This window comes from Alnus glutinosa, chromosome 14 (genome assembly GCF_958979055.1).
Source record: "Alnus glutinosa chromosome 14, dhAlnGlut1.1, whole genome shotgun sequence".
Classification (NCBI taxonomy): domain Eukaryota; kingdom Viridiplantae; phylum Streptophyta; class Magnoliopsida; order Fagales; family Betulaceae; genus Alnus; species Alnus glutinosa.
The window spans coordinates 20,386,947-20,401,952 of record NC_084899.1 but is presented as its reverse complement, the minus strand read 5'-3'; the positions used below and the strand labels follow the sequence as shown (position 1 = coordinate 20,401,952).

General features: G+C 36.6%; 1 protein-coding gene across 2 annotated transcripts in view; it reads right to left on the bottom strand.

Annotated features, from left to right (window-relative positions):
- Window positions 1-15,006, bottom strand: part of LOC133857340 (ABC transporter D family member 1) — a 44,792-nt gene that overhangs the window by 5,188 nt on the left and 24,598 nt on the right. For both annotated transcript variants that reach the window (XM_062292570.1, XM_062292571.1), the window contains exons 10-20: window positions 13,883-14,121; window positions 13,441-13,745; window positions 13,240-13,351; window positions 12,964-13,122; window positions 10,924-11,023; window positions 10,735-10,843; window positions 9,606-9,696; window positions 6,732-6,856; window positions 6,451-6,600; window positions 6,284-6,356; window positions 33-213 (exon numbers count right to left, since the gene is read on the bottom strand). In XM_062292570.1, the coding sequence (XP_062148554.1) occupies window positions 33-213; window positions 6,284-6,356; window positions 6,451-6,600; window positions 6,732-6,856; window positions 9,606-9,696; window positions 10,735-10,843; window positions 10,924-11,023; window positions 12,964-13,122; window positions 13,240-13,351; window positions 13,441-13,745; window positions 13,883-14,121 (1,644 nt within the window). The remainder of the gene's footprint in view (window positions 1-32; window positions 214-6,283; window positions 6,357-6,450; window positions 6,601-6,731; window positions 6,857-9,605; window positions 9,697-10,734; window positions 10,844-10,923; window positions 11,024-12,963; window positions 13,123-13,239; window positions 13,352-13,440; window positions 13,746-13,882; window positions 14,122-15,006) is intronic.

Genomic DNA, 15,006 nt, shown 5'->3' with positions numbered 1-15,006 from the left:
GAGTCTCAAAATTACTATTAGGCTAATCGCACCTTGAGTGGCAACCATTGCTCGGTCACCCTTGTGCTCCATTGCATATAACAAGCTCAACCCCCAAGTCACATTATGCGGGAGTTGCTTCGTGATAAAATCATCAATTATACCAAACAGCCATTTCTTTTTCAAAAGTGACATTGAGTGATTGAGAAGCTCCCTGAATCTTGACTCAATCATCTGAGAACATATAAATTTAAAAATTAATAGCTAATACAAACAATGTTAAATATATAGTTCAGGAGCGCATGATGCCCATTGCTCGAAAGAAGTTTTTATGGAATCCCTATCAACCAAAATTTGTACCTTTGGTTCCGGCAAATGAATAATCATCAAACTTATTTGGCTATACTGAACCATGATGCACACAGGACATGCAAATGACAAGTTTCTTTACTACAAAGGAAAGACAAAACACAAGGTCTTGAGGCACTACAGTTCAGTTGTATCTATTGTTGCCACATCCTCGAGAAGTAGCAGACAAGTTAAAAAAATGCAAGCTGCTATAAAGAGTGCCAAAGCGATCCCACCATGAGTAAGGAATAGATAGGACGAACCTAAAAGATGTGGAATGTAGGAAACTGACAATTAAGCAAGTAGCAGAAGTATTCATAGCCTCAAACAGAATTGATTTGACGAACTTTGAATTGATATTCAAGAGCAGAAGAATGAAAGTTATGTAGAGAATAGAATGGATTAAGGTATGTTATAGGGATGTAAATAAACCAGTACGTTCGACAATCAACTCAGTTTAGCCCAATTCGAACTCGAGCTCGATACTGTAGAAACTCGCTCGACAAAACTCGATAAACACAGCACGTTTAAAGCTCGACCGGATCGCTCACCAGGCTCGTTAGTCCGGCTCGTTAGCTCGTTCATATCTCTTTTGTGTGTGTGTGTGTACATATATTACTAAAAATGAGTTATATAAATTTAAGCATGTATATTAGTAATTAAGTACTATATGTTATATATGTTACTTAATATTTATGTGTGTGTATTAGTTAACATACTAACTAGTTAATTCATAAACTAACATATTATCTAGTTAATTAAAATATACTAAGTAAATATAATGACCTATATGTTACTCGATATTTCTATGTATATTATATATGTAGTAGTTAATTATAGTCTATAGGTCTTTATATATATATATATACACACACTAAAAAAGCATATAGTATATTAGCTAAGTAAATATAGTATTACATATTAATTATAATACTTTGATAATAGTATTTAGTATGTTAAACTAACATATTAAGTTATTAATAGTTAGTATACAACAATATAACTATACTGAATAGTTAGTATATGTATATTATATAAACACACATCTATCACATCACACATGATTAACAATAGTTATATATTGGGTTTGTTTTTTAATGTTGGGTTGTAGTTTCTCAGCCAAAAAAAAAAAAAAAACAATAGTTATATAATGTACTTATACTATAGTTACTTCGTTATATAGAATATATTAGACTTATTACTTGCTCACATTATACATATACCATAGTTTATACTCTCTAGTTATGGCTTGAACTTCGCTTTGATCACACATTGAAAAATTTAATAGCCTAGCTCAAGCTCTAGTTAAGCCGAGCTTGTTGAGTAACCCGGCTCAGCTCGAATGACATTCTCAACGAGCTCGAGCTCACCCGAGTTTTAAATGAGCCGAGCTTAAACACACATTTCATAGCTCGGCTCAAGTTCGAGCTCGACTCATAAATGAGCCAGTCTTAAAATCTTATAGCTCAGCTCGGCTCGGCTCGACTCGATTACAATCCCGAGTCATATCTACGGAGTTCTGAGATGTTCAACAAATGATTTTCAAAAACACCTAACCTATAGCTTGCCAATGTCTTGAACACATATTTTATCCTCTTGTTTAATGGAAATTTCAACACATGCAGTTGAACACTGAATAGAAGAATTGCGAGCTACCCAGGTATCACCAAGTACGGGGAAAGAGTTTCATTGACGGTCCATAAAGCTATTCCAATTAATCAAACAAAAGCCGTTTTTATGAGGGAAACGTGTATCAAAGATTGACATGATAGACAAATGGCACATCCAAGTGTCCTACACCAGTGCAGATAAGAATCGCCTTTCTTTCAAGCAAATGCAACAGGAAGAAAAGGCAGGCAAAACAAGAGAGAAAAAAGAGGGGAGGGGGGGAAGGGAAAACCAGAAGAGGGGAGGAAATAGGAATGCTTTCACTTGTCATTATGGAGGTGGCCAATCTAACACAATTGTGCGTAGACCAGTTACTATAAGAATCACCTGATTCTTGTGTCTCATTCCCCTTTTAGTAATGTCTATCATGCTGTTAGGCTTAGAAGAATAAATTGGGGACTTGTTACAGGGGTAATTTGGATTGTGAGGTTTCGAGTAGGAGAAGTCAGCATTTCAAGTTTGAAAATATGTGTCTGAAGTCGGAGGGCTTTATGGATCAAGTGAAGTTATGGTGGAAGTCTTATCAGTTTTAGGGTTCCCCTAGTTTTGTGTTTGCAAGTAAATTGAAAGCTTTGAAAGTTTATTTGAAAAAATGGAATGAAAAAATCTTTGGCAATGCAGAGAAGCAGAAAAAGGATTTAATGGATGGTATTTGAGAACTTGATGTCATTGTATAAGGGAGAACATTGATTGAGGAAAGGGTGAAAAAGGAAGACTTTGCAAGGGAATTGGAGAGATTGCTTCTCTATGAAGAAGTGAGCTAGAAGCAGAAGTCCAGGGCTCTTTGGTTGAGACAAGGGGATAAGAACATAGTTTTTTTCGCCGGTTAGCAAATTTGAATAGAAGAGATAACACTATGGATTCATTAATGGTTAATGGTTCTAAATCTTGATCCTATAGAAATAAGGGAGTACATTGTGCAATTTTATATGCAACTGTATTCAAAACAATATAGTTGGAGGCCAAAGTTGGATGGTCTTTCTTTTCATTCTATTGGTGATGAGGAGGGTTCTTGTTTGGAAAGAGAATTTGAGAGTGAGGTTTTTGAGCTGGTTCAAACACTTAATGGTAATAAGGCTCCAAGACCTGATGGGTTTTCTTTGGGTTTCTTTCATGGTCGATGGAGTTTTGAGAAGAGCATTATGCTACATTCATTTCTCTTATCCCAAAGAGAGCTGGTGAGGTGGAGATTAAGGACTTTCGTCCAATAATTTTAGTGGGTCGTGATTATAAAATTATATCTAAGGTACTAGCGAACAGATTGAAAAAGGTGCTGGAGAAGATCATCTCAAATTCGCAGAATGCGTTTATTAAGGGGACTGATTTTGGATTCAATTTTGGTTGCAAATGAGTGTATTGACAGTTAAATCAGATCACAGGTTCCTGGCTTGCTGTGCAAACTGGATTTAGAGAAAGCATGCGATCATGTGAATTGTAAGTTTTTATTGTATTTGTTGAAGAGAAGTGGTTTTGGGTAAAAATGGCAAGCATGGATAGCATTTTGTATTTCTATAGTGCGATTCTGTGTTTTAATAAATGGAGCCCCCTTTGGTTTCTTTAGTAGTACTTGTGGTTTAAGACAGGAGAATCTGTTATCTCCTCTATTATTAGTAGTTGTTATGGAGGTTTTGAGTAGGATGATGTCAGCCACATTTTTCGATGGGATCTAGAAATAGTGCAAAACTGGTTGTGTCTCATCTATTGTTTGTGGATGACACATTGATCTTTTGTGAGGCTAATTGTGAACATTTTCGTAATCTGTGATGTCTATTTTTATGTTTCGAAGTGGTATCGGGGTTAAAGATCAATTTATTGAAATCATAGATTATTCCAGTTGGTGAGATGGATGATGTAGAAAGTTCGGCTAGTATTATTGGGTGTAGGGTGGCTTTGTTACCATTGAAATACTTGGGTCTCCCTTTGGGTGCACCATACAAGTCTACTTTTATTTGGAACTGCATTGTAGAAAAAATTGAAAGGTGGTTGGCTAGTTGGAAGAGGCTCTATTTATCAAACGTGTCCACTTACTATTTGTCATTGTTTCCTATTCCTATGGGTGTGTCTAATAGGCTTGAGAAACTTCAACAAGATTTTTTATGGGGAGGTATTAATGAGTTTAAGTTCCATTTAGTTAATTGGGCAACTATATGTTCTCCAAAGCAAACTGGTGGATTGGGGGTAAGAAATTTGATTTAGTTCAATCAAGCTTGGTTAGGTAACTAGTTATGGGGTTACGCCACAAAGAGGAAGGCCTTGTACAGAATGGTGGAGGAAGCAAATTATTATAGTATGTGTGGAGGTTGGTGCTCTAAGGAGGTAGGGGAACCCTTTAGAATTGGAGTGTGGAAACATATTAGGAGGGGGTGAGGAGTTTCCCACCCCCCCCCCCCCCACCCCCCGAAATTTGTCAGATATAAACTGAGAAATGGAACTAGGATTAGATTCAGGCATAATTGATGGTGTGGAGATCATCCACTGAAGGAATATTTTCCAAAGTTGTTTAGTATTGTTTGTTGTAAGGAGGCATAGGTTGCGGATAATATGCAGTTTTCTAATGGTAATATTTAGTTAAATTTATATTTTATAAGATCTGTACATGATTGGGAGGTCGATTTGGTGATGGCGTTTTTGATTTGTGGTATTCCCTCAGATTGAGACAGGGTGGGGAGGATCGTATTTGGTGGATCCCTTCAAAGATGAGGAAGTTTGAAGTAAGGTCGTTTTATCACGAGTTATCTACTTCAGGGGGTCATCTTTTCCTTGGAAAAGTATTTGGAGAGTCACTGTTCCTTTGGGAGAAAGTTTCTTTGTGTGGACGGCGGCTCTTGGAAAGATTCTAAATTTGGATAGCTTGAGGAAGAGAAAGGTAATAGTGGTGGAATGGTATTGTGTGTAAAAAGAGTGGAGAATCCATAGATCATCTTTCTTACATTGTGAAGCGGCTAGAGAATTATGGAATGTGATTTTCAGCCTTTTCGGAGTAGAATGGATCATGCCTAGAAGGGTGATAGAGTTGTTAGATTGTTAGCGAGGGCAGATGGAGTCGTTCAGTTTTAGCCACTTGGAGGATGTCCCCTTTGTGCTAATGTGGAGTCTTTAGAGAGAGCAGAATGCAAGATGCTTAGAAGATTGTGAGGCCAATGGAAGAGTTCAAGAACATCTTGGTCAATCACTTTATATATGGACAAAGGCATATAATATTTCACATTTTTCTAATTTTTCTGAATTTGTGGATTTCTGTTTTTCTTTTAATCATTAATGAGGGTTATCTCTTGTATACATCTTGTGCACTAAGATTACACCTCTCTGAGCTTTTAATGAAATACATTTACCTATGAAAAGAAAAAAAAAAAAAGTGCTGATTCATATTGGGAATCTATTACTCGTATTATTCAGTATTTGTAGAGAGTTCTTTGTCTTGGGATAGTGAAAGATCAAATAAACATCTCAAGGTAAAGGGTTTTACTGGTGCAGATTAGACATGTTCTCCCTCAGATAGACGATCTACTACATGATATTGTACATTCTTAGGCGATAATCTGGTCGCTTGGAAAAATAAGAAATAGACAGTATTGGCACAGTCCAATACCAAAGCAAATACATGGCAATGGCTCTTACCGCCAATGAGTTGACATGGTCGCAACATTTTCTCCAGGAGATTGAATTCTCGGCTCCTACTCCTATTCCATGGTTTTGTGATAACGGAGTTGCTTACATATCGCATCTAATCCAGTTTTTCATGAAAGGACCAATCATATAGAGGTTTATTGTCATTTTATTCGAGATAAGATACTCGGTGGAGATATCTCTACACCATTCGTGAAACCTGAAGACCAGTTAGCTAACATGTTAAAAAAATCCTTGTGTCGAAAGTGGTTAAGAGTTTATTTGTTCCAACTGGGCTTATATGATATATATATGCTCTAGCTTGAGGGGGAGTGTTAGAAGAGTTTGTTAGGGTTAGAAGAATATGTTGGTGACAAGGATTTGTAACAGGAGTATTTTGGTCATTGTATTGAATTTTACAGGCTACATATGGAAAGAAACTTTTTCTATTTGCTTCCCATGCAAACCTTATAACACATGTAAAGTAACTTTTTCTCAATGGTTTACTCTAGTTGCCCACATTTTGGTAATGGCTGACACTCAAATTTCATGTTTAACTGCAAGCCCTATGTCCATGTTCAAAGACAAGGTCCAGAACATCAAGAAATATGATTATTGATAACCACAGAAAAACAACTTAGCATCCATGTATAAAACAAATCATGAGGTTCAGGAAACTTACAGCTTTTTCTCGAGCTCCACCCCCAAAGAAAGCAACAGATTCGGCATGAGTACGCAGTCTTTCATGCATGAACCTAATTTTTGCAAAATGTACAAAGTCAAGTTGATATTAAAGCAATATAGCTCAAGCATTAACGATGTAGGAAGCAGAAACCAAAAAGATGTTACCTAAAGATTCCTTCAAGCTGTTGTTCATGACTTGCCAAATCACCAAATTCAGGAGTAACAGTTCTTAAAAAACCCAGACCCAGTAACATGTAAGCATACAATATGGCAACTCCCCTTCGGCCTGTTAACAGCTTCATTCTCCAGGTGAACCTTAATAATTGTAGAAACACTTAAATTATCCATGAAAAGGGAAAAAGCAAGCAGTATTTGAACCTCATATCAAGCTTCTAATGAGACAAACCCCTCGGCACTACAATAACTAAACTGAATACAGTACTCACCAGAGAATGTCCACAGATGGCTTTACCATTCCAGTAACCAGTCCTGACAAATCAGTGGTCAACTTTTCCAGATCATGAGTTATTCTCTGATCTGCATCTATAGTTTTGCTTGACATGTGAAAGACCTACAAAGAGAAGCATTTCACATGAATTTGGATTTAATCCTGGATGTCTCACTAAAGAGCTTAAAAATCAACCAAATAGCTTCTAATGATCCAGACACCAATCCAAAATAAATAAAACCACCAAATTTCCGAGATGAATAGCAGAACTTTCAAACGAAAGTTTTTTAAAAAAAAATTACAAAAAAGGAATTATAACAGTGACAGTTAATTCATAGACTAAACAAATGCAAACTTTTGCCGAGTCAGTCAGATCAAAAAAATAAAGCTAGCTAAATTTAAAAATGTGGCACACAACTTACAAAATAATTTTTTTTATAAGTGAAGTATATTTCAAAAAAAGGCGCAACTCAAAGTATACAGGATGTATACATGATACCCCTAAACCAAAAAGAATGAAGAACACAAATCTAAAAAATCATAAAAACAAATATCAGACATAGAATGTAGCATCACTCTCCACGTAAACAATGTTTGTATCACCAACTTCTTCAAATTAAGTGAACCAGTCTAACAATCTTCAAAATTGTGTATGTTCCATTTCTTCTAGAGACACCACATTAAACACAATAGAGCCATTATTCAAATCGACACCATCACCCGGTTGCCCTTTTGCCCCCTCCAACTCCCCAACATCTCTATCACCGATCGAGGCATAACCCACGCAACACCAAACAGCTACAATATTGTACTCCACAATTCTGTAGCAACCATACAATGCAGGAACAAATGATCAATAGACTCTCCACATGTCTTACACATATAGCACCACTCCATCACAATAATATTCCTCTTGCGTAAATTATCCAAAGTTAGAATTTTCCCTAAAGTCGTCATCCACACAAAGAAAGCCACTCTCGAAGGAACCTTTACTTTCCAAATACTCTTCCAAGGAAACGAAGAATGTATAGGAACAGATGATACATTATAATAAGACTTCACTTCAAATGATTTTCTTTTCGAAGGAATCCAACAAATTTTATCCTCTCCTTCATACCTCACTTTGAGAGAATACAACACCTCAAAAAATCTAGAGACTACTTCCACCTCCCAATCATGTACCGGGCGAGTAAACAAAATATCCCACAAAATGTTACCATTTTGTCTCTGCATATTCTCCGCTACCCACGTATCCTTACCAGACGCAATAGTAAACAATTCTGAAAAAAGAAGCTTTAAAGGTGAATCTTCACACCACACATCATGCCAAAAAATACTCTAGAACCATCGTTGGCCTCATATTTCACATGAGTTGCAAAAGCATCCCAACCCCTCCTAATATATTTCCACACTCCTACTCCAAAAGGACCCCCAACCTCCTTTGAACACCAACCACTCATACTACCATATTTAATATCCACCACCTTTCTCCGACGAGCATCCATTTCCATAGCAAACTGCCATAGCCACTTACTCAACAAAGCTTTATTAAACTGAATCAAATTTCTCACTAACCCCCCGAAACCTTCGAGGAACAAATCGTAGACCAATTAACCAGATGGAACTTAAACTCATCTCCAATACCTCCCCAAAGAAAATCCCTATGAAGTTTTTCCAAATGATTAGCCACTCCCACAAAAATAGGGAAGAGGGACAAAAAATATGTTGGCAAATTCAAAAAAGTACTACTGATCAATGTTAACCTCCCACCCTTTGACAAACACAATCTCTTCCACCCCGCCAATCTGTTTTCCATCTTCTCAATAATACTCGTCCAAATATTAGAATCCTTATACTTAGCACCCAAAGGAAGACCCAAATATTTTATAGGAAGCAAAGCCACACCGCATCCAAGAATGCTAGCCAATTCCTCCACATTCCCTGCCTCACCTACAGGAACAATCTTGGATTTAGACAAGTTGATTTTCAGCCCCGAAATCGCTTCAAAACATAGCAGCAAGCATCTCAAATCTCGGAATTGTTCAACATTAGGCTCACAAATGATCAAGGTATCATCTGGAAATAATAAATGAGACATAATCATAGCCTCCTGATATCTCAAGCCCATAGAAAACCCAAAGAGTCGCCCGCTTTCCACTGTTGCAAACACCATCTGACTTAAAGCTTCCATCACCAACACAAACAGTAAAGGAGACAAAGGATCCCCTTGTCGTAGACCTCGTGAACTACTAAAAAACCCCAAAGGCGACCCATTAATGATGATATAGAGAAACGGGCAGTTGAGATACAATAAGCAATCCAACATCGTCATCTCTCTCCAAAACCACATCTCTCCAACAAATAAAGCAAAAACTCCCAATTTACATTGTCATAGGCCTTCCCCAAATCCAATTTGCAAATAATACCCGGTATTCCTCCAAAGCGAAGCCGGCTATCCAAGCATTCATTAGCCACTAATACAGAGTCTAGGATTTGTCTCCCCTTGATAAATGCAATCTACGAGTGAGAAACAATTTTCCCCAACACTGACTTCAACCTGTTTGCCAGAACCTTCGAAATGATTTTGTACATCCCACCTATTAAACTTATAGGTCGAAAATCCTTGATTTCTACCACTCCGCTTTCTTCGGAATAAGCGAAACAAAAGTAGTGTTTAGACTCTTCTCAAATTTACCACTAATGAAATTCCTAGTTCTAAATTATAACAGTTTCAGTTAATGAAAAGTTTTAAAAAAAATAAATAAATAAAAAACGAATATCTTTTATTGAAACACTTCAATGCCTGACAAGTAGGGGTTCTTGCAAGATAGAGATGCCAAAAGAATCAACTATACACTTTAGGAACTAGTACCTTATAAAATGCATTATTTGTCAAATAGTTCTTCAGTAAGTGTTGAGTCAAACGGATCCTCCACCCAAGGGCCAGCCTGGCTTTCAAGTGCCTATAAAATAAAGCATAGTTTAATTGACTGTTACTAAACGAATGGTAGCAAGCAATCATTTACTTGACCTTCTCTTCTTCATAACATAAACAATCTAATACAGGTAACCATGCAAAATAAGTCATTAAAAAAAGTGCTTATGTGTAATGTGGGGTATTTGGTGCGAGGGGAATGCTCGGCACCTTGAAGATGTAGAAACGCCAGTGTTGGAGTTGCGTCGAAACGTGCTTAATACTTTATTTGTATGGGTCTCAGCTCATCACAGCCCGAGTCGTGTTACTCTTGCAAAGTTTTTAATTTCATGCTCTTTTGTTTCCTCTTTTTAGGGGCATTTTTATATACTTCATGTATACTAGAGTTGTGTCCATCTACACTTTTTAATGATATAACATTATTTATCAAAAAATAAAAAAGTGCTTAGCTTTAGGAGTGGAAAAATTATTCTTGAAAGTTATACTTGACTAATAGCATCAAGAGTATCACAAAGAAGAATACCAATGATGAGTACATGGCTCACAGATGAATATATGTATGATCTCATTGGATCATCAAGTGTTCCACTCAGATGGTTACAAGAGCAAAGGATAGAATCAAGAGTTTCATGACGCAGTAGACAATTTATAGAAATATCTGAGGAAATCTATGATGGCATCATTCATCAGACCCATTAGATAAAGCATTACAAATGACCATGAGAATGCCCACCAACATATGAGGCTTACAGCATTAAGCCTGTAATAGTAACAGGCAACTAGTATCAAACAGTTGAAGCAATAAAGATACAGCAGGCAATCCATTCAAGAAAAAAACAGCACATGGAATATTACTAGACATTCTTTCCTGAGGAACAAAGTAAACAGGATATGGATTGGACTGCTAACCCTCTATTTGCCATGTTAACCTTCATAATGCTAGCTCTAGAACTCGTGAAGATATAGCAAAATTCTTGACAGCATATGACTTCCAATACCCAGCAACCAAACTGTCTTATATATGCTTTCAGTTCAATAAAGTCTATTTCACTAAAAGCTAAATTACCTTAAAGAAGGTGCAATGAAAGAAGATGCACCACTTTGAAGAACACTAACACCAATTAACCGAATAAAGGACGCCTTATCCTGCTCCAAAACATACTTCACAGTGGTTCCTGTGAATATCAATGCACTTCAATGACAAATACATCACTCCCAGGATCCTCTACAGCTTACAGAAGAGAAAAGAATATACCATTCAGTGAGGCAATACGATCTGAGACCCATGTCCTTGATACAACAAAAAAAGCAACCGCAAGCAATTGTGCTCCTTGTCTATCAAGTAATGTTGGTACCTGAAAAGCTAGCAGTTTGAAGGTCAATAAAAGCACTTTTTAAGAAACTTTTGCATTCATCAATCCAACAAAAATCAATCTTTTAAAAACACGAGGAAAGGAATAGATTGGAAGAATAGAGAATGAACCACAATTTCACAGATTAAGGTAGAAAGTGTTACGCACTTTACTGTCCATATTAGGATATACACTAAAAAATGTTATTTATAAACTAAAATCTCCAAATATTTAAGATCATTAAAACAATGAAGCATATGCATAAGTGAGGGAAAGGGGACTGGTGCAGGACAAGGTGATGCTATCCCAAAACCACAAACAAAATTCCAACTCTTTTCAAACTCATCCCCACTAAACGTGGGGCAGGAGAGCAATAGAGAAGAAACATGGGAGTGAGGGCAAGGTCCTCGCGAAAATGTATGTTGAAAATTTAAGCTTCACGCACTCCCAGATAGACAAGTTAACTTCACTGCCAACAAATGATTGGATACATGTCAACACATGACTGGATGCATGCCCCTCTCTGTGTTTAGTTTCTTGCATCAGGCACTCTACTCTATAGTTTCAAGCTGCAAAGGAACCATATGTATATATATTATGGCCAGGTACATGAACCTTATTAACCCCCCACCCATGCAATGTAGGTATATACATAAGAGATTAAGCTTTGGGACTAGTGGTAATATTTCAGTTACATAAGGATTTCTTAGAAAATAGAACTACATGCTTTACCATATGTGCAACAAAATATATAATTATTGGACTGTTTCCTAAATCATCTCCCACATTTGCAGGTAAATAATAATAACATTTATGCATGTTCCCTTTTTTTTCAAATGGAAAGGGACATATATATCAAAAATGTTTACGGTTTTTATTGTTCTCATTCTCACTTAGATTGATGTTGCATGATGTCATAATGGATGAAAACAAAAACTAGCAACTTAGCATAATTGAAAAACAATAAAAAAGTAAGAGTAAAACAAACTTGGACATTTCTCCAAGTATACCCTGGGGCTGGGGATTTAGTAGTTCTGTATTCATGATTTGTAGATGACACAAATGTTGTTTCTCGACCTCACTTGGATCACTTAAGATGTTTTGAGGAGTATGCTTTGTTATTGCTGTTTCAGGTACAGGGAATCTTGGTAAGTGTGAATTTGTACTGGTTGGTAAGCTCAAGTACTTTAGGAGCTTGCTAGCCTTTTTAACATGCAAGGTCGGTGACCTTCCTATTAAAAATGTTTTGAGAGAGAGAGAGTCTAAAGCAGCAGAAGGAAAAAAATAAAAATAAACAAATAAATTAAAGCTACCTGAACTGACTATATTTGCCCACAATAGGATCTCCATGACCAACAGTAGATAAAGATAAATTTCAGAACAGATGCATGGAGATTTTCCAAAACAAGATCTCATTTAACAAGCAATCAATTTGATCACCTCAGCAGCAGGTTCCATGGGCAGTACAACCCCTTCTATGCTTTCCACCAAATTATCACAAATATTCTATAATCAAAACTACCAGGAACTCCCACCATCAAATGGTGGGCTGCAAAATGACATCTAGAGGTTAAACCAGAGCATAAACTCACAACCAAAATCTATTGTATGTTGTCAAAAATGTAGAAGTTAAGGTGAGCATGTGAATGTCTCAATCATTGTAACTTGTAAAATCATAAGAATGAAACTTCATTTACTTATCAAAAAAATAAATCATAAGAATGAAACTTTGGCTCAAATGCCACCAGAACTCAATATAGAGAAGTTGGAAGATGAAGGAAATGTCTAGTCATCAGAGTGCCCAAAAAAAAAATAGAACATCAAAAAATAACACAACTACAAAACACAACCGTTAGCCATATTCTGGTGAAGTATTACCATGCCAAGAATATAACATAAACAGTACCGTATTAAGAAAGTGTAACCAAACTAAAGAGACTCACCAGTATTTTCAACATGGCAGCAACTCTCAACGGCAATACCCTTGGAGTTGTTTGGAGTTGCGGAAACACAGGCAATGGAACTGTTTGATCCACAGAGGGGGACACTGCCATCACCTCTGTAATGTATGATTGTGCTTTGGAATTTGAGTGTGTAGAATTCTGGACAAAAACCATTGAAGAGAGTTGTACAATAATAATAATTACAATAAAAGAAAGCAAACCATAATAGGATTAAAATTTGATTTTTATTTTTATTTTATTTTTTTTTTTTTTTACCTTTCCACTCATGGAAAACGCTCGTTGAACTGCCATTGCATCACTCTTGCGAATTGTCTCAGAAGGCTTCACCATAGCAATCTCTGCTTCGCTAAGGACTGGAGAATCCTCCCTGAAGTTATCATCAAAGTCTGATAAACAAATGTCTTCATCCTTATAGACAAACACAAAGATTGCAATTAACCAACTTAAAAATCCAACCTTCTATAATGAACACTCCAGCCTCCTTCACCATCCAAGGACAACACCACGTCATGAAATGCTACTAGTGCTGGTCGATGTGATATGGTTATGCACGATGTTCCCATTGCTCGAACTTTAGCACAAAAACGTTCCTCCATATCAGTTGTGACAGCACTAGTGCACTCATCAAGAATTGCGAATTTAGGCTTATGGTAGAACAGTCTGGCCATCCCCAATCTTTGTTGCTCACCCAGTGATAGTTCATCTCCCCAGTTTATCTCTTTCTCAGGTGGGTAACGGTCTAATAGGTACTCAAGGTCAACCTTGAAACAGTACATGCAATTCCTAATCCATCAGTTATATTGAAGGCTGGTTATCAAATTTCAATAGAACTAACAAATTTTAAGCATCAATGAGTATTCAGAACAGAATAAGAGGAAAAGAAAAATAGAAAATTTACATTTTTCAATAGCTCCACCATTCCACTATGAGTGAGAGGTTCAACCTCTTGATCTGCAGTAAGAGGATAAATTAACTGGTCCCTAAGTGTTCCTACAGCTGTGTAAGGTCGCTGTGGCACATAGAAAATCTCCTTATTAAGATCAGAACCAACTCCAGGTTTCACGATGTGGCCAGATACTAGAGGCCAGAGGCCTCCTAGAACTCGGAAAAGTGAGCTCTTCCCACTACCATTTGGACCTTCAGAAGAAATTAACATATAAATCCAACATGTCATAATCACATACTGAGTTGGTATCTCAGAAAAAAATACATCTTTTACACCAATTCTGAATGAAATTAAGCATTTTGTTTTTATATTTTCATGTACAATTATAGAAAATCATAAAATGTACCAAATGTATAAAAAATTAAATTTTAAACGGCAGCAGTTTAAATATGTTGACAAATGAGATACCAAATAGAAACTGGTTTTGAACCTAAATTTTCTTGAATCACTATATTGAGCTGCACATGAGTTCAAAATGTGTTTGATTTAAGTATCTGTTGCCTGGTTTCTGTGTTTTTCTTTGTTCTGCTTTGTCATTTCTAATTATGCTGTCAAGAAGTAGTTTGTACTCGTCCTTTTAGGTTGAATAAGATACATTTGTTTGGTTTGTTTGTATTTCTTTGTTTCTGCTTCGCTATTTCCGATTCTGCTGTCAAACAGTAGTTTGGACTCTTGTACTTAATGGTTGAATAAAATTCACTTAATAAAAAGACCAGGAATAAAGGATATAGAACTCAAGCTTCTGCCCCAAAATACATTTATTTCCAATACTAATGTGCATCAAACTATTCATACAACATTTAATTTCCGGAAGAAACATATATTCCTGGCTGTGGCAGCCATCCATCAACAGCACAAACTCCACCAATCTGGAAAAGGTATAAAAGACATTCCAACCTTAGAAGAGCACTATGCAACCAACAGGCACTAAATCTCTTAACTATGCAACTAGCCTAGAACAAATTACCACCTTCCACAGCCCAGCCATCACCACCACCACAATCACTAATATTAACACCAAAACCACCATTACCATTCAATATCATCAGGTTCACCTTAACCCATACATGCACCAC